This window comes from Leptodactylus fuscus, chromosome 2, assembly GCF_031893055.1.
Source record: "Leptodactylus fuscus isolate aLepFus1 chromosome 2, aLepFus1.hap2, whole genome shotgun sequence".
Classification (NCBI taxonomy): domain Eukaryota; kingdom Metazoa; phylum Chordata; class Amphibia; order Anura; family Leptodactylidae; genus Leptodactylus; species Leptodactylus fuscus.
Window position 1 is genome coordinate 85,963,287 of NC_134266.1, and position 23,973 is coordinate 85,987,259.

Genomic DNA, 23,973 nt, shown 5'->3' on the forward strand with positions numbered 1-23,973 from the left:
TGGTGTCCTAACTCTATACCGTACCAGAGCATCAAGCTGACCCCTGACCCTAGGGACCTTGTTAAAGCTAATTTCCCTGGTCTTCTGTCCACTGAACTCACTAATCTGGCTAAGTGTGAGCATATATGCATGGGTCAAATAGTACTCTATAAAGTGATGATTCTTCTGAAAATCCTTTATTATCACCATACCCTAATGATTCCGATATCTAGAAGTGTTTTTAGTGGCTTTCAAAGGCAAATGCTTAATTTAATTTTGAATCATAGCAAATCCATGCACCCTATCCAAGGGTAGGGTACATGGGTGGATGGAAGTACCTAATTTGTGCCACTATTATGCTGCTATAGTTTTGGGCAAACTTAAATTTTGACTCACATCCAACCGTGACAAGATGTGTCTGAGAATTGAGGCCACTCTGACACAAGTAAAAAATTTGGTAGGGCCTCTTACTAAGACAAGGGAGGCATTGTTATCATCTTATAGGCCTCCTACGATTTTAGCTATCCTGGAAGCTTAGCATATGATTTGCTCTACTGTGGTAAACTCTACCCAGGGGGGCTCCAATTACTGTACTTCCGTTTAAAGAGGACTTTTCATGTCGTCAAGCACATGCGGTCTTATATATATAGCTAGAAAGCTGTCAGGAGGGGCGTTCCTCACAGGCCGCTTGGACTGTCAGAAACACCCTTCTAACAGTGAAGAGATATCGGTAACTGTACAGATATCTCTTGCCCCGGGCCACATAACGGAAAAGCCGAAAGTGAGCTGAATTCAGCTATCAGTATATAAAACTGCATGTGCCCGAGGACATGAAAGGTCCTCTTTAAGATCCCTTGTTATTTGGAGTAGGTGCAGAGTTCAGTTTATATCCGACCTCTACTTGGGCGATGTACTGGCTCCCTTTCATAGGCTTCAGGCGCAATATCATTTACCAGACAGAAGAGTTCACTTACAATATACTGGTCTAATACTTGATCGGACATCCTATGCGGCTAATCCATTTGCAAGGAGATCCACAGCATGTATGTCCTTTACACTGGGAACAGTATAGCAAGTTACTGATGAGATGGTATTACCCTCTCTGCCTGGCTAAATTTTTCCCCACGTTCCCCTAAATGTTGGAGAGGATGTGGAGGAAAAGGCTCATTGGTATACATATTATGGCATCAATTATCAGCTATGAGGATCTAAGTTTCACACCAGAGATAGCTTTGCTAAAACAGTACTATGTCACATCCTAGGTGCTGCCCGCTTACTGATTGTACGCAGATGGAAATCTGACTCAAGTCGGAACTGACTGTGACAACGAATTGCCAATCTGAACAGACCTTTACCAGTGGTAACGATCGTTTGGAGCGGTTCAGAGCTAACTGGGAGTGTTGGATTAGTGTTCCCCCCTCCAGTTGCCTCTTAATGTGTTAAGTGTGTGTTATATTTGATGCATAGTTGATACCCCTTATGAAGATCTCTGTCATCGATTTGGATCGGTGGATGTTTGCTCTGCGAGACTGATGACTGCCATATCTCATATGATTGGTTGGGGACCCCTCTGTGATGTTCTGTTCTAATATTGCACCTTGTTTAGCGAGGCCTTTGTTATTTTACCTTCCTCTCACTTCCCTGTCCTTCATTGTCTATGCTACGGATCGAGTCTCTTACCAATTATATTCTTTGAGGTGTTCAGAATGTAGGGTATTGTACAACACTACTGCTGTATTACAGTTGTCTTACCTATGCTTTATTACTATTATTATTGATTTAGGTTTGCTATTATTGCAGATTGTGGGCGTTCACACTTGCGCCCGTGTCCGGCCTCCTATTCAGACATGCATAATTTTGCATCCGTCCCCCCCAAAAAAATGGTTTCCCCGCGGAAAGGCTGTATACAAACACTGGCAGTTTGCTTTAAAAATCCATTTAAATGAATGGGTTTTAAAACTGACCTCCAGAAAACTGTCCCCTATGAAGTTTTCCCAAGGAATACGACGGAGACCCAGCAGGCAGACACAGGCGCAAGTGTGAACACTGCATTACCATGATCAACAACCCTGGCTTATTCCTTGTTTAAATGTCAACTAAAATTTATTGAAATAAAAAAATACACAAAACAAATGCATGATGCAATTACATAGTGTCCTGTCGACATTGAACAACAAACCGCAACACACATTTGCAACCAACTCCAAATAGTAGAAATTTTCAGATATTTCTAAAGTCGACATCTACCAGTCTATCATAGAAAGACTAGGAAAACTGGATTAACATTCATCTTTCACAGATCTTTAGTACAGATAGAAGCACAGTGAGATCCAAAGTCCTCAGTCAAGGATAGAGGTCAAATCTTTCTGATGAAGAGATGAACTGGAGGAACAGGTGAAGTGGAAATGTTCTATCATCCATACACTTAATAATTCTCAATATTTTCTTTGTTTTCTCCATCCCTTTGCTTCAGCTGATTGATTTCATTCTCCAGCTGCACAATTGCACGTTCAATCTCATAGTTCTTACTTACAAGGGATACCCACCTATAATGGAGGGGAAAAATAAAAAGAGAAATTTAGTACCTGGGTATTCAGTAGCAGCACCTGCATATGTATATATTTTTTTTCTTTTCTTAAATGTAGATTGTGAGCCCCATATATGGATCACAATGTACATTTTTTTCCATTTAAGTATGTCTTTGTTGAATGGGAGGAAATCCACGCAAACACGGGGAGAACATACAAACTCCTTGCAGATGGTGTTCCTGGCGGGATTCGAACCCAGGACTCCAGTGCTGCAAGGCTGTAGTGCTAACCACTGAGCCACCGTGTTTCCCCTTCTGCATATGTATATTGTTGGAGGCTTTTTATGAAGTGGGGGAGTCAAGAGCAGGAGACTAAAATAATGAAATATATTAGTCACACCCTAAGGGTCCATTCACACGGAGTAACGTGCCGCGTGATCTGGCACGTATACGGTGTGTGAGACTTTGCGTGCCGTTAAAGCTCCCATTGATTTCAATGGGAGCCTGGATCGTATACGCTGCGTTATTTTGCTGAATTTTTCCTTTCACAGAAAAAAAAAAAAAAAAACAGCATTTTACAGTATCGGCAAAGTGAATGAAATTCTGGCTAATTCCATGTACACATAGCAGAAAAAAAATATATATATATTTCGGCTGCATTTTGCAACATGAGAGTTTATCCACAGGAAAATTCAGTATCAAACTAATAGCATTCTCTGCTCTAAATAACCACTTATAAATGCCATCCAGTGTAACTTGCATAAGAATAAACCACTGATTTTCATGAAAATGCAACGCATAATTTAATATAAACCAGTGCAGAAATGGTCATGTGGATGATGTACAGGCCATTGCTGCAGGACATTTAAAGGGAGAGTAATGCTTTTCACCATGTTGTTGTGTTTCCTGTTTTAGCCTATTTAAAGAACGGTGTGAATCAAATATTTGGGGTGACCAAGACAGCTTTGACAAAGGGCCCAGTGGATATACATCACTTTCACCAAATAAAGTTATTTAAAAGACATAAAACACACACACTATCTTTCTTGCCCGCAGTGTGTTCATGGTTTCAATCCATTATGGAGATCAGAACTACAGATATTAGAGGGAGTCAAACATATTCAATCTATATAATTTTCATAATATAACACATGCACAAAAATAACTCACGTTGACTCCATTTCTCGCAGCTTGGCCCCAGATGTAAGTTGTGAGTTTTTCCTTTGCCAATTTAAGTCCTGAATACGTTTTCTGAACAAGATAAGATGGAAATGAATGATGTAAATAGTGATAGAAGAATAACAGAACTATTCTACGAAGAACCATTCATCCAAGCACTTCACAGCGACGTGATGTATATAGCAGAAGGGAAACCATGAGGTAACAAAATAAGTAGTGTTACAAATTAGTATAAGGAAAAAATTTACTTTCTCCTGTTATTGCCGTCCCCACCACTGACCAATGTCTCTGAAGTCACAGTTCTAATTTGTACTCAGCTTGAGCTACAGCACACAAGTCTATGGAGAGAGGAGAAGATAAAAGCCTCACTGTAAGCTTTAGCAGAATCCTCTTATCTCTTTGCTCTCTGCTCATCCCCCATATACTGAGTGCAGATTTGAACAGTGTTTTCAGAAACAGAGGGCAGTGCAGGGTAGGTGGGGTAGGAAAGAAGCCTTTTTCTTCAATAAACTGTATAGTGCAAAGTTTACCATTAGCACATTTATCTTAAAATTTTAAAGCAGTATTCCCATCTCTAGGAACATATTTAAAATTATAGCTTAACCCCTTCCCACTAGTTAACAGTTAAAGAGGACCTTTCATGTCCTCTGGCACCCCCAGTATTAATTACCGCTAGAAAGCAGCTTTCCCAGTATGGACCTGGAGATACTGGTGCCGTTAGTTTCGGCACCGATATCTCTCCACTGTCAGACCGCCTAATGTGATTGCGGGGTGGTGAGTAATACCTAGGTTGCCTAGGTACCTGACCACTTATCTTTATCTAGCTCTAGTGGTCTGCTGATGATGTTCACAGCCATCTATATTCTTTTATGTTTCTGTCTGCTTATTGCTTTTAGTTGCTGACCACAGATAAGGACTAGAAAAGTTTCTTGATCAGCGCCTCTGTTGTCAGCTCTGTATCTAAATCTAGTGATGTCCTCAATTTAGAAACAGCCATGGACCAAGATGTTGGAATGAGCTGAAAACCAGGAAGTGGAAAGGAAAGGAGAAAGAGCGGCAGCTGAAACCCTAAGGCTCTATTCACACAGAGTAACGCCAGGCGTCATTTGTGTGTCTTTTACGGCCGTCATAAAACGTTTACATAGAGTTCTATAGGAAAAGACGTCTGTAATTTCCGGCCGTCATTACAATGACGGCCGTAAATGACGGCCGTAAATGACGGACGTCTTTTCCTATAGAACTCTATGTAAACGTTTTATGACAGCCGTAAAAGACACACAAATTACACACAAATGACGCCTGGCGTTACTCTGTGTGAATAGAGCCTAAGATGTTGAAAACCCTTTAATGCTAGGTTCACACCTGCACTTGGGTTTCCATTCTTCTGGTCCAATTGGGGATCTGAAAAATGGAAACCAAACCCGTTTAAAAAGCAGTTACCTGAAAAAGCCGGCGGACCCCATAGACTATAATGGGGCACACCAGCTTTCTGCCCAAACAATGAGGATAGAAAAGTCCTGCTGGCAGGATTTTTTCTTTGCATTTTTCAAGTGCAATGGGGGACAAAAGGAGACGAAAGAGAGCGCTGATGTGAATCTAGCCTGACTTCTGCTTTTCCCACACATACAGAGTGTTAGATTCTTTGTATGAGTGTTTATATATAAAAAGTGAAGGGATTGATGATGATGGGCATAAAAATACTGTATGAAATAGCAGGAAGATGTATACACCCTTATCTCAGTGTGTCTACATGTATAATATGCTGTCCTTCATACTGTCAATCTTTTCTTATGAGCTGGACGGTCTAATTTGAAGAACATCTCAAGTGGCTTGAAACTTTCTATTTTGTTATTTTGGTAAGGATAACTTGCATACTCACCTTAACTTCTGAAGATCCTTCTGTGCAGATTCAATCATACGAACAAGATTTCTAAAATAGAAAATATGGGGGTTAATGAGATTCAATTTATTAACACCCTCCACTGCTACATTGTCACTCACCACTACCATTTCAAGTTGAACTCACTCATTATAGACTCTCCAAGCATTACAGCCATGCTGAGACATGATTTCCAGATTCTCTATACGAACAGCCTGATGCTCCAGCTGAGCCATTGAATTGTTGACACACTCCTGCCATGTAGTTATATCATTCCTCTGACCAGATGAAGGGGCGGGTAATTCATATCTTAAAAAAAAAAAAATCCATGAAATTAAATCACATTACTTGAGTAAGCAGAGTTATTCTTTACCTAAAAAAAACTAATTTTTCTTTTAAACATATGGTAGCTGCATGCATGCCAATTCCTTAACATATACTAATTATCAAAACTGTGGCGCTACTTAGTAATATCTCAAGTGACAGCTGTAGTCCATAGGATTGCATGAAACTCTGTAAGGCATAAAGAATAGTTCCTCTATGTTAAATAATAGCTCAAATTCTTATTTTGACATAATTCAAGATATTTCAGTAATGATATTACATTATAAAATACTTGCATAAACCCCTTACAGCTATACTTCTCAATAATAAGGAATAACAAGTTGCTAAAAAGTGTATCCTACCTATGCATCCTCTAAGGGCTCATTCACATCTGCGCCCAGCAGTCTGTTCTGCGGGTTTCCGTTTCCTGCACAAAACAAGGCAGGAGATGGAAACCTGCCAGAATCCTTCCAAACCCATTCAAATGAATGGGTTTGAAAAGTGTCCAGCTGTGAGCGCCGGTGAGCGTTTTATGCTCTCCGCGGCAAAACCGTTTTTTTTTTTTTTTTTTTTTAAACCGGACACGCAGTACTCTGTGTCCGGTTTAAAAAAAAAACAAAACGGTTTTGCCACGGAGAGCTCAAAACGCTCACCGGCGCTCACGGCCGGACTCGGCATGACAGGTTTCTGTCTTCTGCATGCAGAAGACAGAAACCTGATAACAGAGTCCATACGCTGGTGTGAACCCAGCATCAGAGGCTGGACTCCAGGCTGATACATGTGGGATGTGTGGAATTTTAGCATTGTGATACAGTGATTATATACAAGTGTATAAAACTGTTGTACTTGCATTGTACTGTATTTTATGGTGTATTGGAATTTATACAGCAATACTGACATTAATATGGAAATCAATTTATATTTCTTATATACATGACAGCCCTATTTGTATGGCAGAAATGGGTAAATGCAATTCTTATTGTGCATTGCAACTCAATTTTCATGAAAATCAGGGTTCTATTTTTATGCAAGTTAGTTGAGTGGTACTTTAGGGGAATTTCTTCTACTGCCAGTAGGTATTTGCCCCTAACTGCTGCCCAAATACACCACCATTGCTTGCATGACATCTCCCACTTCGCCTACAGCTGCCTCCATCTGAAGCCAACCCTAATGCTCTTTCGTGTGCAGCCTGTCGTCATCAGCCATGCTTGGTACAGTCATTAATGGTTTACTATGGCCAATCCAGACAATTACAACTTTGTGGAGATATCATTGAAGCAATGGGGGTGTTGTTGGGTGGTTATCTAGAGTGGAAAGCGAAGCCCCAGCAGGAGAAGCAAATAATCCTAAGGCACTTTTCCGCTAACTTGCATAAGAGTAAAATCCTGATTTTCATGAAAAAGGAGTTGCAACACAGAATAAGGGTATGTTCACACGGTGGAAAATGGCTTCCGTGCGCCTAGCCATGACTGGATGCCGATGCTGTGCACCAGCATTCTGTCACGGCATTCCGCTCCTGATTAGGCCCGAATGAATGGGCCTAAACAAGAGCGCGTCTCAAGCTGTGGAAGTCGCAGCTGACTCAGCTGCGGAATCCATGGAAATACCGTATTTTACGGACTATAAGGCGCACTGGACTATAAGCCGCATTGCCCATGAGCGCCTTATAGTCCGTCTCGGTTCATATATAAGGCGCACCGGACTATAAGCCGCAGTCCGGTGCGCATTATATGTTATTGAAAGCGGCGGCAGGCAGACTTTGCCAGCGGCCGCTTAACCCCCCGCGTGCCAGCCGCTTCTATTGGAAGCGCTCGGCAGGCGAGGAGGGGCTCTATCAGCAAAATCATGCTGATAGAGCCCAACCGTAAAAGTTAGATTAAACTACCAGCCCCCCCCCCTGTTTTAAAATAAAAGCCTGAAACAGAATGTGAAACTTACCGAGCGGTGCAGGGTGGGCGGGCATTCAGGCCTCCTCTTCCTCCGATGTTCCGTCCTCCTCCTCCGCCGCTCAATAACTGAGAATGGCCTGGGCACATGCGCAGTAGTAGAAGCATTATGATATTGCGCATGCGCCCAGGCCATTAGTTCGCGAGCGCCGGAGGAGAAGGACGGAACATCGGAGGAAGAGGAGGCCTGAATGCCCATTCGCCCGCCCTGCACCGCTCGGTAAGTTTCACGTTCTGTTTCAGGCCGGCGTGACAGCAGGGCTGCCGGACACTTCCCATTCATTTCTATGGGAGCCGGCATGCGAGCGCTCCCCATAGAAATGAATGGACAGACACTTCCCATTCATTTCTATGGGAGCCGGCATGCGAGCGCTCCCCATAGAAATGAATGGGAAGTGTCTGTCCATTCATTTCTATGGGGAGCGCTCGCATGCCGGCTCCCATAGAAATGAATGGGAAGTGTCTGTCCATTCATTTCTATGGGGAGCGCTCGCATGCCGGCTCCCATAGAAATGAATGGGAAGTGTCTGTCCATTCATTTCTATGGGGAGCGCTCGCATGCCGGCTCCCATAGAAATGAATAGGAAGTGTCCGGCAGCCCTGCTGTAACACCGGCGTGTACGGCTGTGATACACGCCGGCGTTCCGTAGTGTGAATGCACCCTTACGGTGCCTTTTATGTATGTATGGAAGCGGCACGCAGACTTTGCCGCCGCTTCCATCCATATATAAGGCGCACCGGACTATAAGCCGCACTTACGATTTCTGAGTAAATCGTAGGTTTTTATGTGCGCCTTATAGTCCGGAAAATACAGTATAGGTAATTTCGCTTCTTTTTTCTGCAACTCGCTAGCAGAAAAAAAAAAAAAGCGAGCGACTCTCACTGAAGTCAATGGGAGCCATTTTTACAGGTGTATATTGAGGCGGATTCCGCGTCAAAATCCGCCTGCAAAAAAACCCTTGTGAACATACCCTAAGAAAGTGGTCTTTGAAAAATGTAGAAGCGACCATTCAAGGTACTGTCATTAGTTTGAGATCTTTCTTTTCTGCTGACAGACTTCCTTTAAAAAAAAAAAAAAATTACAAAAAAGAAATGCAAAGCTTGATTTTAAAAACACCTATGACTTGCCTCTTCATGCTGAGAAGCTCAAGCGGCTGGCGAGCAGCTAGTCTTTCAAACTCATTTCTCATTATTTCTGTCTAGAAAGGCAAAAAAATAAACAAATTAAAACCTCTGTTAACTGGTTACAAGTGAATGTCATATACATGGTAGCACTAGAAAATAAATGAAAAAACAAAACAATTAAAGAGGACCTTTCATCATATTGGGCATAAGGGCGTTTCTGACAGTTAGCCAGGGACGCCCTTCTGCCCAGCAGCACCTATCGCACTGTACTGTGTGAGCGGGGAGAACGCCCCCTCCCTCTGCTCACACAGCTCGTCCGTAGACGAGTGTTATCAGGAGAGGGAGGGGGAGTTCCTCCCCGCTCCACAGTACAGCGCGATAGGCGCTGCTGGGCAGAAGGGCGTCCCTGGCTAACTGTCAGAAACGCCCTTCTGACTGTAAAGCGCTACGGTACCAGGACCGATAGCGCTTTACCTGGGGCACAGATCGGGAAAGCCAACAGTGTGCTGAATTCAGCGCACTGTCAGCTTTCCAGCAGTATATAGAACTGCCTGTGCCCAATATGATGAAAGGTCCTCTTTAACTATGCTACTAAAATACAATCTCAAAACATTCACAGATCCTATGGATACTTGAGGCACTGATCTAGATCCATACCTCAAATAGAGCGTAGTCTGGAGTAGGTAAATAACTCAGGTAATTTTTGGTTGGGCGATATCGCCTGGTTTCCTCTTCCACGAGTGCAGCTGCCTACATATAGAAGAAATAAATGCAGAAAATAAGATCAGATTATATATGTTCAATAAACGCTGATGTCGCACCACCGACTCACCGAATAGACATTGATGATATATTTTAAGACAGGTCACCAACAATTTTAGCCCAGAAAACCCCATTAAACTGGGGCCCCACATGGTGTAAACACAGTGGTTTGCCTGTGGCAGAAACAGCACAGAAAAAAACACGTTGCTTTACTTTCACAGCAAAGTAGACGGAATTTGCTAGAATCCCAACCCGACTTTGCGTTAAAATACGTGCTGTGGACATGTGGCGATTTCCAAAACTGTCGTGGTTTTGAAAGTCAGAAGATGTCAATTATACCTACAGAAACCACAGCGGTTTCCTTACAGGTATAATTGAAGCAGAAACTCAGCAGAGGAAAAAATAAAAAAATCGCTGCGGGAATAACTGCTATTCATTGCCACCGCAGATTTTCCCGCAGCGTTTTTTTGCTGCAGGTCGCCCTGTAGGGCCTTAAGCTTAAGAGTCATCATTAAAATCATATAAGGGGGGGATCCAACAACCCCACATATCAACTGATGCAGTATACACAAAGCAACCACTCCATATACTGTGTCAGTACTGTGGCATAGCCACTACACAGCGTACAGGGCCAGCTGTTTCTGGTCTTCCAAAATCAACACAAAAAGTGTGAACACCCCACAGGTTTAAATTCCAATCCAGGTCACGGAAAAGGAAAGAACTGACATATACTGAAGCAGTTTTCTCACAAAGCTGCAGCAAGATCCACTGCGGATTAAACCTATTGAATGGGGCCGATCAGTGTGCGGATCCACAGCAGTACAAACGGAAAATCCAAGACCACAGGTTTCTGCAAATGCCAGTCTTATTATCCAGCAAGAAAAATCAGCCATGTGTAGGTCAGGGGCAAGATCATGCAGGAAACTTCATTTTTTCCTATGCTGCAAAAAGAAGCATCCTTCATGGGAGACAATGGGAGGCAGATTGGGAGCACCTGAAACTCCTCTCCAAAATATACTGTGTGAATATATTATTATTAATGTGGCACCACACACACTTGTATTGGCACCATGGTCTGACTGGCATGGTTTATTGAGGACACTTCCTATTACACATACAATAGCCCTACAGACACTACACACCGGCCTCAAGATCCGGGACTGTACGTTAAAACAGATGAAGCAGCGCTGGGACGGGACAGAAACTGAAGCAGCGCCACGTGTGGGTAATATTACTATCGCGTTTATCTAAAGTCTGCACAGACTCCTCTGCAACTAAAACCGCACTCACCGCTTCCCGCACTCCCGGAGCATCGTATCCTTGGTCAAAATACGGTAACGCGTCCACTACCGCATCTCCTGCCACAAGGTTAGTCCCCGCCATCTTGAAACCGGGCAGAAGAACTAAAGACGCATGCGCGCTACTGACGTAACGAGTTGTACAGATTACTTTGTTGGTTGCAGCATTGGGAGCTGAAGCTGCTTGTTGATTGGCCGGCATGTAGATGTTGTGACACGTGACTTATTCCCGGCGGCTCCCGTGTTTGTATAAAATACACACAGGCATGGACAATGCGAACAAATGTATTTTAGTTTTTATTCATTTCCTCAGAGTAAAGGACGGTGGATCTTGAGGCCTAGTGCAGGTATCTGTATACACTCATCCCTTATCCATAAGGTCACTCTTATGGGCATTTCTTCAGTGGAAACCTCTTTGAAAAGACTTCACATTGGTCTTAGGCCTGGATCACATATTCGGTCAGTATTCTGTTTGGGGAGTCCACTTGGGAACCCTTAGAACGGAATACCGAATGCTTTAAAAAGCGGTGAGCAATGAAAGCACACAGATTCCATAGACTATAATGGGGTCTCTGTGTTTTCTGGTGTCCGCACAAGTCATGTGGAGAGAAAAGTATTTCAAGCAGTACTTTTCTCTCCACATGATTCCTGGGGACACCGCATGGAAAACACATGGACCATATTATAGTCTATGGCAGGGGTCTCAAACTCGCGGGCCAACTGTGGCCCTCGAGATGATAGTTTGCGGGCGCTGGTTGTTTAACTATAGCGGCCACCCGGGAGTCAGGCGGTCGCAATAGCTGCTGGGTGTCTACCGTCACAGTAGACACCCAGCACTAATGCCTCCGGTCGGTGCCCGCGCCGATCGTAGGCATCAACCCCTCAGGCGCCTAGGCCATTTTGCCAGTGATTGCCAGCACCAGGAGCATGCTCCAGGGCTGACATCACGTTGGCATGACTGCTGGGAGCCTTGTAAAGGTTCCCTGGCTGCTCTGCAGTGATTTTCTTTTGCTGGCTGCTCTATGCAGCCTGCAAAAGAAATGACAGTTTTTTGTAATGCATTGCATTAGTGATCAGACCCATAGGGGGTCTAGTAAATGCAAAAAGAAATTTAAAAAATTAAAAAGTTTTAAAAATTCAAATCACTCCCCTTTCCCTAGAACACATATAAACAGGGGCGTAACTACCGTAGAGGCAGCGGAGGCGGCTGCCACAGGGCCCGGGCCATTAGGGGGCCCGGTGACAGCCGTTACCGCTGCGTTTTGTTTTTTTAATAGGCCGTTACGGGCCCTATTCACTTGCCGATCCTGGCTGGGTCGGGATCGGTAAGTGTCACCACGGGCCCCACAAATACTATCATTATACTCGGGGGTCTTTGCAGACCCCTGATGTATAATGATCGGTGGATCAGGAGAGGTAAGGGAATGTAACAAACAGTGTTACTTTCCTCTCCATGATCCTGCCAGGCCTCCTTCCTGACGTCCTTTCTGATGTCTCTGACGTCACATGAACCCGGCCTGCGTCCCAGGTCATGTGACGTCTGACGTCATTTCAGAAGGACGGCAGTGGAGAAGACAGCGTAGGAGCCGGGGGACAGGTAAGAAACAGTAATTTTTTATGTTTTTATTCCCCCGGGTCTCTGATTATTATACTCTGGGACCCCAGATTATAATAATTGTTTATGGGTGTCCACAATGGGGTATAATACTGTGTGCAGGGGACACTATTGAGGATGATACTGTGTGCAGGGGCCAGTAAGGGACATAATACGGTGTGCAGGGGCCACTATGGGGGATAATACTGTGTGTGCAGGGGCCCCTATGGGGTATAATACTGTGTGCAGGGGCCACTATGGGGGATAATACTGTGTGCAGGGGCCACTATGGGGGATAATACTGTGTGCAGGGGCCACTATGGGAGATAATACTGTGTGCAGGGGCCACTATGGGAGATAATACTGTGTGCAGGGGCCACTATGGGAGATAATACTGTGTCAGGGGCCACTATGGGGGATAATACTGTGTGCAGTGGCCACTATGGTGGATAATACTGTGTGCAGGGGCCACTATTGGGAATAATACTGTGTGCAGGGGCCACTATGGGGCATAATACTGTGTGCAGGGGCCACTATGGGACATAATACTGTGTGCAGGGGACACTATGAGGCATAATACTGTGTGCACGGGCCACTATTGGGGATAATACTGTGTGCAGGGGCCACTATGGGGGATAATACTGTGTGCAGGGGCCACTGTGGGGGATAATACTGTGTGCAGGGGCCACTATGGGGGATAATACTGTGTGCAGGGGCCACTGTGGGGGATAATACTGTGTGCAGGGGCCACTATGGAGGATAATACAGTGTGCAGGGGCCACTATGGGGGAAAATACTGTGTGCAGGGGTCACTACAGGGGATAATACTGTGTGCAGGGGCCACTATGGGGATAATACTGTGTGCAGGGGCCACTATGGGGGATAATACTGTGTGAAGGGGCCACAATGGGGCATAATAATAGAACGCGCAGGAATGCGTAGGAGGGGGTCAGTCGAGGTCGTCTGTGTCGGTCGGGGGGGGGCATGTCAAAAGTTCGCCACGGGGCCCTGCCATTCCTAGTTACGCCACTGCATATAAAAGTAGTTGAATACTGTGAAAGACATACATGTTAGGTTTCACCGTGTCCGAAAAAGCCTGCTCTACAAATCTATAAAAATATTTTTCCTGTACGGTAAACACCATAGTGGGAAAAAAAAGTCAAAAGTGCCAAATCGCCATTTTTTCACTGTTTTGCCTCTGATAAAAATTTGAATAAAAAATGATCAAAGCAATAGCAATTCCCCAAAATGGTACAACTAAAAAGTACACCCCGCCCCGCAAATAAAAGACTCCCTATGCATCCCCGTACATGGAAGTATAAAAAAGTTACGGCTGTCAGAATATGGCGACTTTTAGAAAAAAAAATTGGGGGGGGAAACCTGATGCCGCCCAGCTTCACCCAGACTCTACCTCCAGCAGCCCCTGGGTAAATTGAGTTTGAGATCCCTGGTCTATGGGGTCTGCGTGCTTTCATTGCTCACCATGTTTTAATGCGTTCGGTATTCTGTTTGAGGGTTTCCCAAGTGGACTCCCTGAAGGGAATATCAAACGCAGATGTGAAATGGGCTTTACATACACTATGAGACCAAGCGGACCCAAAGAACGGAGAGCCAAACGCTAGTGTGAACCTAGCATGAGGGACATTAAGAGAAATGGCCCCAGCATTACACTGGAGCTGCGACTCCATGTCATAGTCAATGTAATCTGCTACTGACCTAATGGTCAGGACAATCATATGAACTGGACGAGAAAAGAGAGGAGATTTATGTATGCATCACAGCAAAATGAGCATTCTTTGGTGGCCTTAATCTCTTCCTGTTGGTGACAATTTTTGTTTTTGACTCCCCGCCTTCCAAACCCCATAACTTTTTTATTTTTCTGTTCACAGAGCCATATCAAGACTGACTAGAGTTCTATTGGGAGGCTTTTTTTGGAGGCTAATTTTGAGGCGGATTCCTGACCAAAAAAACTCCATGTGAACTCAGCCTTGGGGCTAGTTCACACGTTGTTAGGTGTCGAGGAATTTGGTTAGGAAAAAAGAGTTAGCAAATGGTTTTTTGAAGCGTTTTTTGACATGAGGCGTTTTTTTGGAGCATTTTTTGAGGCGTTTTTAGTTTTAGTTTTCTTTCCTCCAGCACAGTGTATGGACCTTGAAAAAACCGCTAGCGGTTATTGAAGTGGTTTTTGGCAAAACTGCGTCAAAAACCACGACACAGTTTTTCCACCTCCTGTTTTTTTTTTTTCAAGCGGAATGAAGAAAAGTCATGTCGCTTCTTTTTTCTGCTAGCGGGGAAAAAAAGCTAGTGGATTACATAGGACTCTATTTGAGGCCTTTTTTGGTGGAGGATTTTGAGGCGGATTCCACCAAAAAACTCTGTGTGAACTTACCCTTAGTCTTTTTTTATTTTTTTAAATGTAGATTGTGAGCCCCATATAGGGATCACAATGTATTTTTTTTTTCCTATCAGTATGTTTTTGTAGAATGGGAGGAAATCCACACAAACATGGGGAGAACATACAAACTCCTTGCAGATGTTGTTCTTAGCAGGATTTGAACCCAGGACTCCAGTGCTGCAAGGCTGCAGTGCTAACCGCTGAGCCACCATGTTACCCCTTTTAGGCTTTTTTTAACCCCTTCCCGCCGATGGCACTTTTTGACTTCTTGACCAAACTCGATTTTTCAAAACTGACATGTGTCACTTTATGTGGCAATAACTTTGGAACGCTTTAACTTACCAAAGTGATTTTGAGATTGTTTTTTCGTAACACATTGTACTTCATGTTAGTAGTAAATTTTGGTTGATATGTTTTGTGTTTATGAAAAAATAGAAAATTTGGTGGAAATTTTGAAAAATATGCATTTTATAAAGTTTGAAATGATGTGCATTACATACAGATAGTCAGACCGCCAAAATTATATCATAAATCTCATGTCCCAGATCTCTGCTTTATGTCGGCATCAAACTTTAGTCACCCTTTTATTTTTTACGGACATTAGCAGGTTTACAAGTGAAACAACAATATTTAAAATTTTCAAGAAATTTCCAAAACCCATTTTTTAAGGGACTAATCCAGTTATGAAGGGGTTTTGAAAGACCCTTGTATTAAAACCCCCCATAAATCACCCCATTTTCAAAACTGCACCCCTTGAATAAGCCAAAAGAACATATACCTAGTATTTTAACCCTATAAGTGCTTTACAGGAATTAAGACAAATGGAGGTGAAATTTTCAAATTTGATTTTATTTTACTAATATTTTCGTTTAGCCCTAGAATTTGCACATTCACAAGGGGTTAAAGGAGAAAACGCATCCCACAATTTGTTGTGCAAGTTCTCCCGACTACCATAGTACCCCACTTGTTGGTGTAAACTAATATACAGCGAGACGCAGAAGGGAAGGCGCGCCAAGGAGCTTTTAGAGGGCAGATCTGGCTGTGATCAGTTTCAGGAACCATGTCGCATTTACAGAGCCCTTAAGGAGTCAAAACAGTGGAAACCTCTAGAAAGTGACCCCATTTTAAAAACCGCACCCCTCAAAGAATTTATCAAGTGATGTAGTGAGCATTAGTAACCCAGAAGTGAATATGTAAGCTGTGCGGAGTAAATTGGGTACACCAAATCCTATTCTATTTTCCCACTAGCCCCTATGACACGGACAGGGAAGAGGAGCATTCTGAGGGATCAGCGCTGGTGTATTATCTCTCATAAGCTCTAAATATGGGGTGTCCCCTGAAAACGCTCGCACCGCTTATACATTTCCTTCTAGTCGCAGCCACTTATGTCCTAATGATTTGTCGACTTTTGGGGGTTTTGTCTTCACATTGTACAAGTTAGATTTTTATTTTCTGGCAATGTGGTAATGTTTTTTTCTATTTTTCTTTATTTTACATAATAAAACATTTTATGTGGGGAAAAGGGATTTTTGGGGCTTTATTTATTTCTAATTTATTTTAAACTTGTTTAAACTTTTTTATTTTTACTTTTTTATCACTTTTTTTTCTGTGCCCATGGGGGATTGAAGCAGTGATCTGCTGATCACTGCTTCACTAGATATACTCTGCAATACACGTGTTACACGTGTATTGCAGAGTATAGGAAGCTGTCAGCCTGTGTAGACGCACAGGGCTGACAGCTTCCTTTTGGGCAGGATCAACCAGGTACGAGGAGGGGGTAAGTGATGGGGCAGACCCGGGGTCACTGATCAGACCCCGGGGTGCCACCTACGAACATCGGCACCCCCCGAAACCGGCGCGGGGGGTGCCGATCGACATCATATTATACTGAAACCCCAGAGATTACGTACTATTACGGCGGATGACGGTAAGGGGTTAAATGAGCTAAGGGCAGTGAAAAAATAAAAAGAATTCATGCTAACTTTTGCACGGTGATCCGTTGCCTCCCAGCACAGTCCAATCTTCTTGGTGTGGTGGAAGTCCCCGCCACACGTGACTGCTGAGACCAATCAGCAACCTCAGCGAAGGGAAAGCAATGTGACATCACAGGTCTCTTCCTGAGATCACTGATTGGCCTCACCAGTTACGTGACTGCTGAGGCCAATCAGAGGAAGGGATCCGTGATGTCACAGCCAATGAGCAGTTTCACTTTGAGAAGACGCTGGAGCAGAAGGACTGGACCACGCTGGAAGGACACCGGGGACAGGTGACTATGATTTTTTTTTTTATTTTTTTTTTTTAATTTTCACCTTCCCCCTATAAAAAAAATCCATTGCATGGACAACCCCTTTAGTGTTTGTGGGATAAATCGTTCTTCATAATGGTTCCATTTATTCTGTACAATGTATTAGGAAGGTGGAAAAAAATTCAGAATTGAGAATTAAAACTTTGCAAAAAAAAATCGCCATATTATTATTATTATTATTATTTTATTTATTTATTTATTTATATAGCACCATTAATTCCATGGTGCTTTACATTTGGGGGTTACTTACAATTTGGGGGTTACATACAATACACAGAATATACAGGTAGATATAATTCTAACAAAGACCGACTGGCACAGTGGGGTAGAGGGCCCTGCCCGCGAGGGCTTACAATCTATGAGGGAAGGGGGGTAAAGACAGAAGGAGATGGGGGAGACAGTTCAGATGGCAGTGAGGTGATAGTGTTATTGGAGGTTGTAGGCCTTCCTGAATAGGTGAGTCTTCAGGGCCTTCTAGAAGCCTGTGATTGTGCGGGTCAGTCTTATGCGTCTTGGTAAGGAGTTCCAGAGTATGGGGGATGCACGAGAGAAGTCTTGGAGACGGTTGTGTGAGGAGTGGATGAGAGCAGTGCGGAGTAGGAGGTCATTGGTGGATCTGAGGTTACGTGTGGGCAGGTAGCGGGAGATTAGTTCAGAGATATATGGATATATATATTCTATAAAGTTGCCATATTCTGACACCCACACATGCACAGACCAAGACCAAACTCACGCCAAGAGTTATGGACAATAAGGAATTGCGCTTCCACCACGGATGTACGAAAACATGGCTTTATTGGCAAACACACAATATGTTTCGGACTTTTGGAAGCCCTTTTTCAAGTATAAACAGCTTCTTCACTGGGCGTGCCATACAAATGAATGGCAAACAAGCCTGTCAGCCTTCAATAGGCTCCCGGCTATCATGCCAACGGGACACTGGCCCCACCGACAATCCCTGACAAAATGGCACATCGGTCATCTTTGACCGAGGGGCCCAGGGAAGGGGGGTTATTACCTCTGATCAGTGTTTAATACAGCAGCCATATTTAAATATCTGACATCCACTATACTATTAGGCTGCATATCAGGAAGGGGTTAAAGAGGTTGACCAGGCTAAGATGTAATTTTTCAATTCGGCTGGGGAAAGTCAAAACAAAACATACTCACCTGTCCCTGGTACTCCGGTGTCCTCCAAGAACAGTCCTGCTGCTCGACTGTCTTCTTACAGTGAAATTGCTGGCTGTGATGTTCCACCGGAAGACAACAACAGAGCTGCAGGACCGTATCCTGCTGGGAGACACTGGGAGTAGGGGGGTATGTATTTTTTTTCACCTCCCCCGACACAATTAAAATTTTAGCCCCGGCAACTCTTTTAAAGGGTACCTGAGTTTTCAATGGAAATCATGCAGAGTCTTCTTGGGGACATCACTCTTTTATAATGTCTGGAACTTCAAAAGTGGTCATTTATTCTTTTTTTGGAGGATAATTGCCCCCATTTTGCTTGTACCTTGATCTGCAGTTTATTCAGAGCAAGGTGCAGGTACATAGTATGGACATCTGGCTATTGTTTACTAATCAACATTTCCTTTGAGACTCACGAGCATACCTCCCAACTTTCCTGGATTCAGCGGGACAGTCCTGGACTCCAGGCTCTGTCCTGGTTGGTGAGAGGCATGTCTCTGTTTCAACCGACCAAGATAATAGGAATACAATGGTGTAGCAGGAAGCAATCCACTCCCTGCTTCACCATTCCTTCTGTCTCTACTCTGGGAGCAATGTAGTCACTTACTGACCTCTGCTGTTCTGTCTGCTGTCTTTGGTTCTGGAGGCTTCAGGGTGCAGAAGGTGTGATGTATTACTTGTTTATGTTTGTTTGGTTCCAGGAGAGGGACATAATATTGTGGGAGCGAATGCAGAGGAACTTTAAATATGCCCCCACAGTTTAATGTCCCCTTCCAGCTGCCCCACAGTTTAAAGGGGCTCTATCAGCAAAATCATGCTGATAGAGCTCCACATATGCGTGAATAGCCTTTAAAAAGGCTATTCAGGCGCCGTAAATGTTATATTAAACTACACCCCCCCCCCCCCCCCCCCCGTTTTAAAATAATACCCTAAAAAAGAATATGATCTACTTACGCATCGTGCATGCTGGGCGGGCATTCAGGGTGCGCCGTCTTCTTCATCCACGCCTCCTCTTCCTGCGATGTCCTCAGGTCCCGTCTTCCTCCGGCGCTCCCGAACCGACATTGATTTAATAAAATGGCCTTGGCACATGCGCAGTAGCCGTAGTAGAAGCCATGCCCGCCCAGCATGCACGATATGTAAGTAGATCATATTCTTTTTTAGGGTTTTATTTTAAAACGGGGGGGGGGGGGGGTAGTTTAATATAACATTTACGATATTAATATTATTCGTATGAGTAGAGCCAATGGGGGTCTAAGGGTAGGTTCACAACTGCGCTGGGCTCTCCATTGTTCATGCGTCTGCTGGAGAACCCAAACGAAGGATAACCCGTCTGCAAATCCAGCGGTTACCTGTGGACCTCTTAGACTATAATGGGGTCCGCCAGGTGTCTATTGTGTTTCCACTGTTTTAATACTGGAACCGGCAGAGAGAAAAGTCCTTTGTATAGGACTTTTCTCTCCGCCGATTTTCAGCGGTTTCTGCTGTGATTTTCGGTGAACCTAAATGAATTGTGACGTTGTTCAGGCTGCCATATGTCAGGATCATTTATTAATTTTATACAGTGAAGAAAGAGGGTGCTATATATTTTTTTTAAACACGCCTATAAAATACTTCATGCATATACAATGACATACTATATATATTAGATCAGGATTCTAATGTGGCGTTCACACGTGCGCTGCTGTCCGCCCGCTGTGATTTCGCTTAAATCCCCGGGAAAACTGCATAGGGATAGCTTGCCGGCGGTCAGTTTTTAAAAAAAACAAACATTTATTTCAATGAGTTTTCAAAGCAAACCGCCGGAGTCTGTATGCAGCCTCTCGAGCCGTGAAACCAGTTTTTTTGCATGGACACAAAGTCGGACACACAGGACTTTGTGTCCGTGCAAAAAAACTGAAATGAATGGGTTTTTAAACTAACCCCCAGCAAGCCGCAGTTTTCCTGGGGATTTAGGCGGAATCACGGCGGACAGTTCAAGGCACAAGTGTGAACGCCTCATAACTTATATTGCTCACAAAAGACTAAAATGCATTATAAACAAACAATAAGAAAAAGTGGCCTAGTTACTTCATAGATAGGGCATGGATCCAAGGCTTCATAATTTTTGTAAATGTTACATTTTTCACAGTATTTATGCTATAATTCATAAATCTGGCTGGCCGACTGTTTTTTGGTCCTAGAATCCTTCCTGTATCCCATTCTTCATCCATGATAAATAACATTTTGTTCATAGGAATACACTCATGTCAGTCTCTCAAAAGATTCTTTTCGAGTGCAAATTTTACACAAGTCCCTGCCAAAAATAAAGGTAACTGGGTTTCAGAATTTTGCAGCCACTAGATGGCGACAGTAGACAAGTTAAATGAGCAGTTTGTAACTTGAGCTGTGCAGTACCATGTTGTTGCATCTCCAGTATTTTGCATACTGAATAGCATTGGTGCTAGCACTTATTTACTTATACAAAGTGATACTAAAAAACTTTTTAAAATAGTTTTCCCTCTCCATTACAGTACTTTTTATTTTGTACTGTGTCATCAGCTTTGGGGTTAGAACCTGTGGGCGTGGTTGACATATTATAATTTTTTTTAAATTATTTTACTTTAACTTTTACTTTTGACTTTTCTAATTTTTTTTTTTTTTTTTTACATTGTGTACCCATAAGTCATAATAGACAGTAAATAACATTATTTTTGTTGGGGAGGGGGGGCTGATTTTCTCTATGACTGTGGCTGATACCTATAGCCCCAGTTACAGGAGAAATACATCCTCCTGCCCATATCTGCAGAGCTGATCTGGGTCCACCAGGACCCAGCAGCTCTAACAGTCTCTGATCCCCAGCGGCTCATAGGACCACCGGGTCAGAGGCTCCCAAAGCTGTGTATGTAACAATCTTTAGAGGAGATTCAGCCATCTCCCCGCTTCTGCAGCTGTACGAGTTCATGAAGTTGCTTAAAACTGCAAGGACATACAGGTTCGTCCTTTCAAAACAAGAGAGGGACCGCCTGGACATATATATTGTCTATGGGCCGTCCGGAACTGGTTAAAGTGATCTGTCTTGTAGCAGGTTCCCTTTATAGGGTACTAGCTGGTACCCGCGACTTCGTCTGCGGTGATTGTAGAAGTGGCTATACACAGGCGCGGGTAAGGTTTTCGTACTGTGTATAAGGTATGGGATATGAAATGTAACTTTGTATCTTGTTTTTGCTGTAATTCTGAGAACACATGAGACTTTTGTGTTGAATGTAATTTGTATTTCAGCTGCTATACGGTGTTGTTATAAACTGTACATAGTGTCTTTGGGACAGAGTTATTTCAAGTGAATATACTTCGATATACGACATTGTATGATTTGTTATTTTCCGCCAGTACATGTAAGTTTGGGCACAGGATACTCTTGAGAAAGCAACATAAAGTCTGGCCCTGTGCATGACAGTTTAGTAACTCCATGCGCCTCTTATTAATAGCAGTTAACCCCATCATGTCCCTCACATTAACCCTTGTGTAAGAGTTACTGATATGTGAGTACTTGGAGATAATAAGTAAGTATCTTCATTATTGAAGTCTTTTATTAGTACCTTCATATGTCTCACATATTAGTAACCTTTATATGAGGCACACAGGGGTTAATATGAGGGACATGATGGGGTTTATTCCTATTAATGTGAGGCACATGGAATTACTAACACTAAACTAATAACCCCAAATGCCGGACAATTAATGAGAACAGTAATCCTATGTACCTGTGTGTTTTTCAGTTTCACTTTGGTAGCAGCTTCCTCTCCTCCTCGGGGAATCTTTGCAGGATGCAGACCACTATAGCAGGCACAGACCTGAGCGATTAAGCTCCACCCCCTGGGTTTCCTGCACCCCTCTCAAAGGGGAGTGTCCTTATGCCTCAGCTCTAGCAGAGCACTGAAGGGACCTCGGACTTCATTTAACTCTTGCAGGTCCTGTGCTGCTGGCGTGCCAGTGAAATATGGCAGGAGTGCCACTCTTGGCACGTGTGCCAGGGGTTGCTGACCTCTGCTGTAGGGGGTAATATGAATTTTGTGGCTTGCTATGGTCCAAAGTGTGTGAGATTGCAGAGATAGTGATGTGAGTTTGGGTTTTGTGGGGGTCCTGGGAAAAACGTATGTGCGCTATTGTGACGAAAAGTAGCCTATTGCGCAATCGAGTGTAGTAACTATGTTTGTGGAAAATTTCAGCCAAATCGGTGGAGCGGGTTTTGCGTGATTGAGGAACAAACATCCAAACACACAAACCCACAAACATCCAAACTCACAAACTTTCACCTTTGAACACTATTTTATGATATATATATATATATATATATATATATATATATATATATATATGTGTGTGTAATCTGTATTAAAGGAGTTTTACAGTCCAAGACTTTAAAGTCTATCACGTCCCCCAAGCATACTGAACTGTCACCACTGTGTTACAGAGCACATTACATTAATAAACTCCATACCTTTGTCATGTATGTAGATTTGGAGCAAAACAACTTTGATGTATTATGCAAATGAGATGACACACTTGGGTCTTCCTCTTCCTGGGGCCCTGATCTGGCCTCTTAGGCCCCTACCTACCTACAGTGCCTTGTGTAGTGAGAAGAAGGTTGGAAAAATATATAACTTGAAAGATCACATTTTTGGCAGACTACAGTCTGCTGTCTAGAATTGCAAATTGATAAATTGACTAACATTTATCTTAAATGTATGGGCAGCTTTAGTCTGTCACTGGACACAGCCCCTTCTTGGCTGTAAGATGGTGCTTAGGCCTATCTACAGCTGCCACCAGAGGGTGCTCACTGCATTAATACAACTCATAGGTAGATCAGTGCTAGTTGTGATCAGTTCTTCTCAAACTGTGAGTTGGACTTCACCATTGAAGCATTCCCTGGTGCAGGGGTCTCAAACCTGGCTGGACAAATGTTGAAGGTTGAAGTTGAAGGACTGCATTCCATACAAATTCTATACAATACAAATTCATTGTTGTATAACTCCAGCAGTGGCCGCAACTACTTTAATGTCCCAGTAGTGGCCCCATATAGTTTAATGTCCCCTAGCAATGGCTCCCCAGAGTTTAATATTCCCCACCAGTGGCCCCTCATAGTTTAATGTTCCACGAGATGTGGCCCTATAAAGTGTAATGTCCACCACCCCCAGCAGTGGCCCTAAACAATTTAATGAATCCCATCAGTGGCCAAGTACAATTTAATGTTCTCCCAGAGTAGCCCAACACATTTAAATGTCCCCTAGCAGTGACCCCTAGTACTTACCCCACTGCTCCCTCTTGCACTCTCTTCCCCTGCTCCAGGCGCACATACATCACAGCAGTGTGTCCTGAGCAGGGAATGCGAGCGGGAGGTCTCAGGGAGTGGAGAGGTAAGTACCAAAGCTTAAGCTGTCCCAAGCTTGTAGACCACAGGTTTGGTGAGGGGCAGGATAAAGCAGTTACAAAATT

At 43.5% G+C, this 23,973-nt stretch overlaps 1 protein-coding gene across 1 annotated transcript; it reads right to left on the minus strand.

The window, feature by feature from the left end:
- Window positions 1-2,109: 2,109 nt before the first annotated feature.
- BCAS2 (BCAS2 pre-mRNA processing factor) lies at window positions 2,110-11,115 on the minus strand. The gene is made up of 7 exons (XM_075264199.1): window positions 11,012-11,115; window positions 9,617-9,709; window positions 8,963-9,033; window positions 5,712-5,873; window positions 5,565-5,615; window positions 3,677-3,757; window positions 2,110-2,525 (listed from the first exon to the last, which is right to left on the minus strand). The coding sequence occupies exons 1-7, from the start codon at window positions 11,102-11,104 to the stop codon at window positions 2,405-2,407; spliced, it is 672 nt and encodes a 223-aa protein (XP_075120300.1). The 5' UTR covers window positions 11,105-11,115; the 3' UTR covers window positions 2,110-2,404.
- Between the last annotated feature and the right edge of the window lie 12,858 nt (window positions 11,116-23,973).

What these genes read in the sequence shown, in the direction of transcription:
- BCAS2 (XM_075264199.1), bottom strand. Translation starts at nt 11,104, where the DNA reads ATGGCGGGGACTAACCTTGTGGCAGGAGATGCGGTAGTGGACGCGTTA. An exon ending in CAGACTACGCTCTATTTGAG is followed by an intron (nt 9,034 to 9,616) that starts GTATGGATCTAG and finishes TTGCCTTTCTAG; the next exon opens with ACAGAAATAATGAGAAATGA. An exon ending in GCTTGGAGAGTCTATAATGA is followed by an intron (nt 5,616 to 5,711) that starts GTGAGTTCAACT and finishes TTTCTATTTTAG; the next exon opens with AAATCTTGTTCGTATGATTG.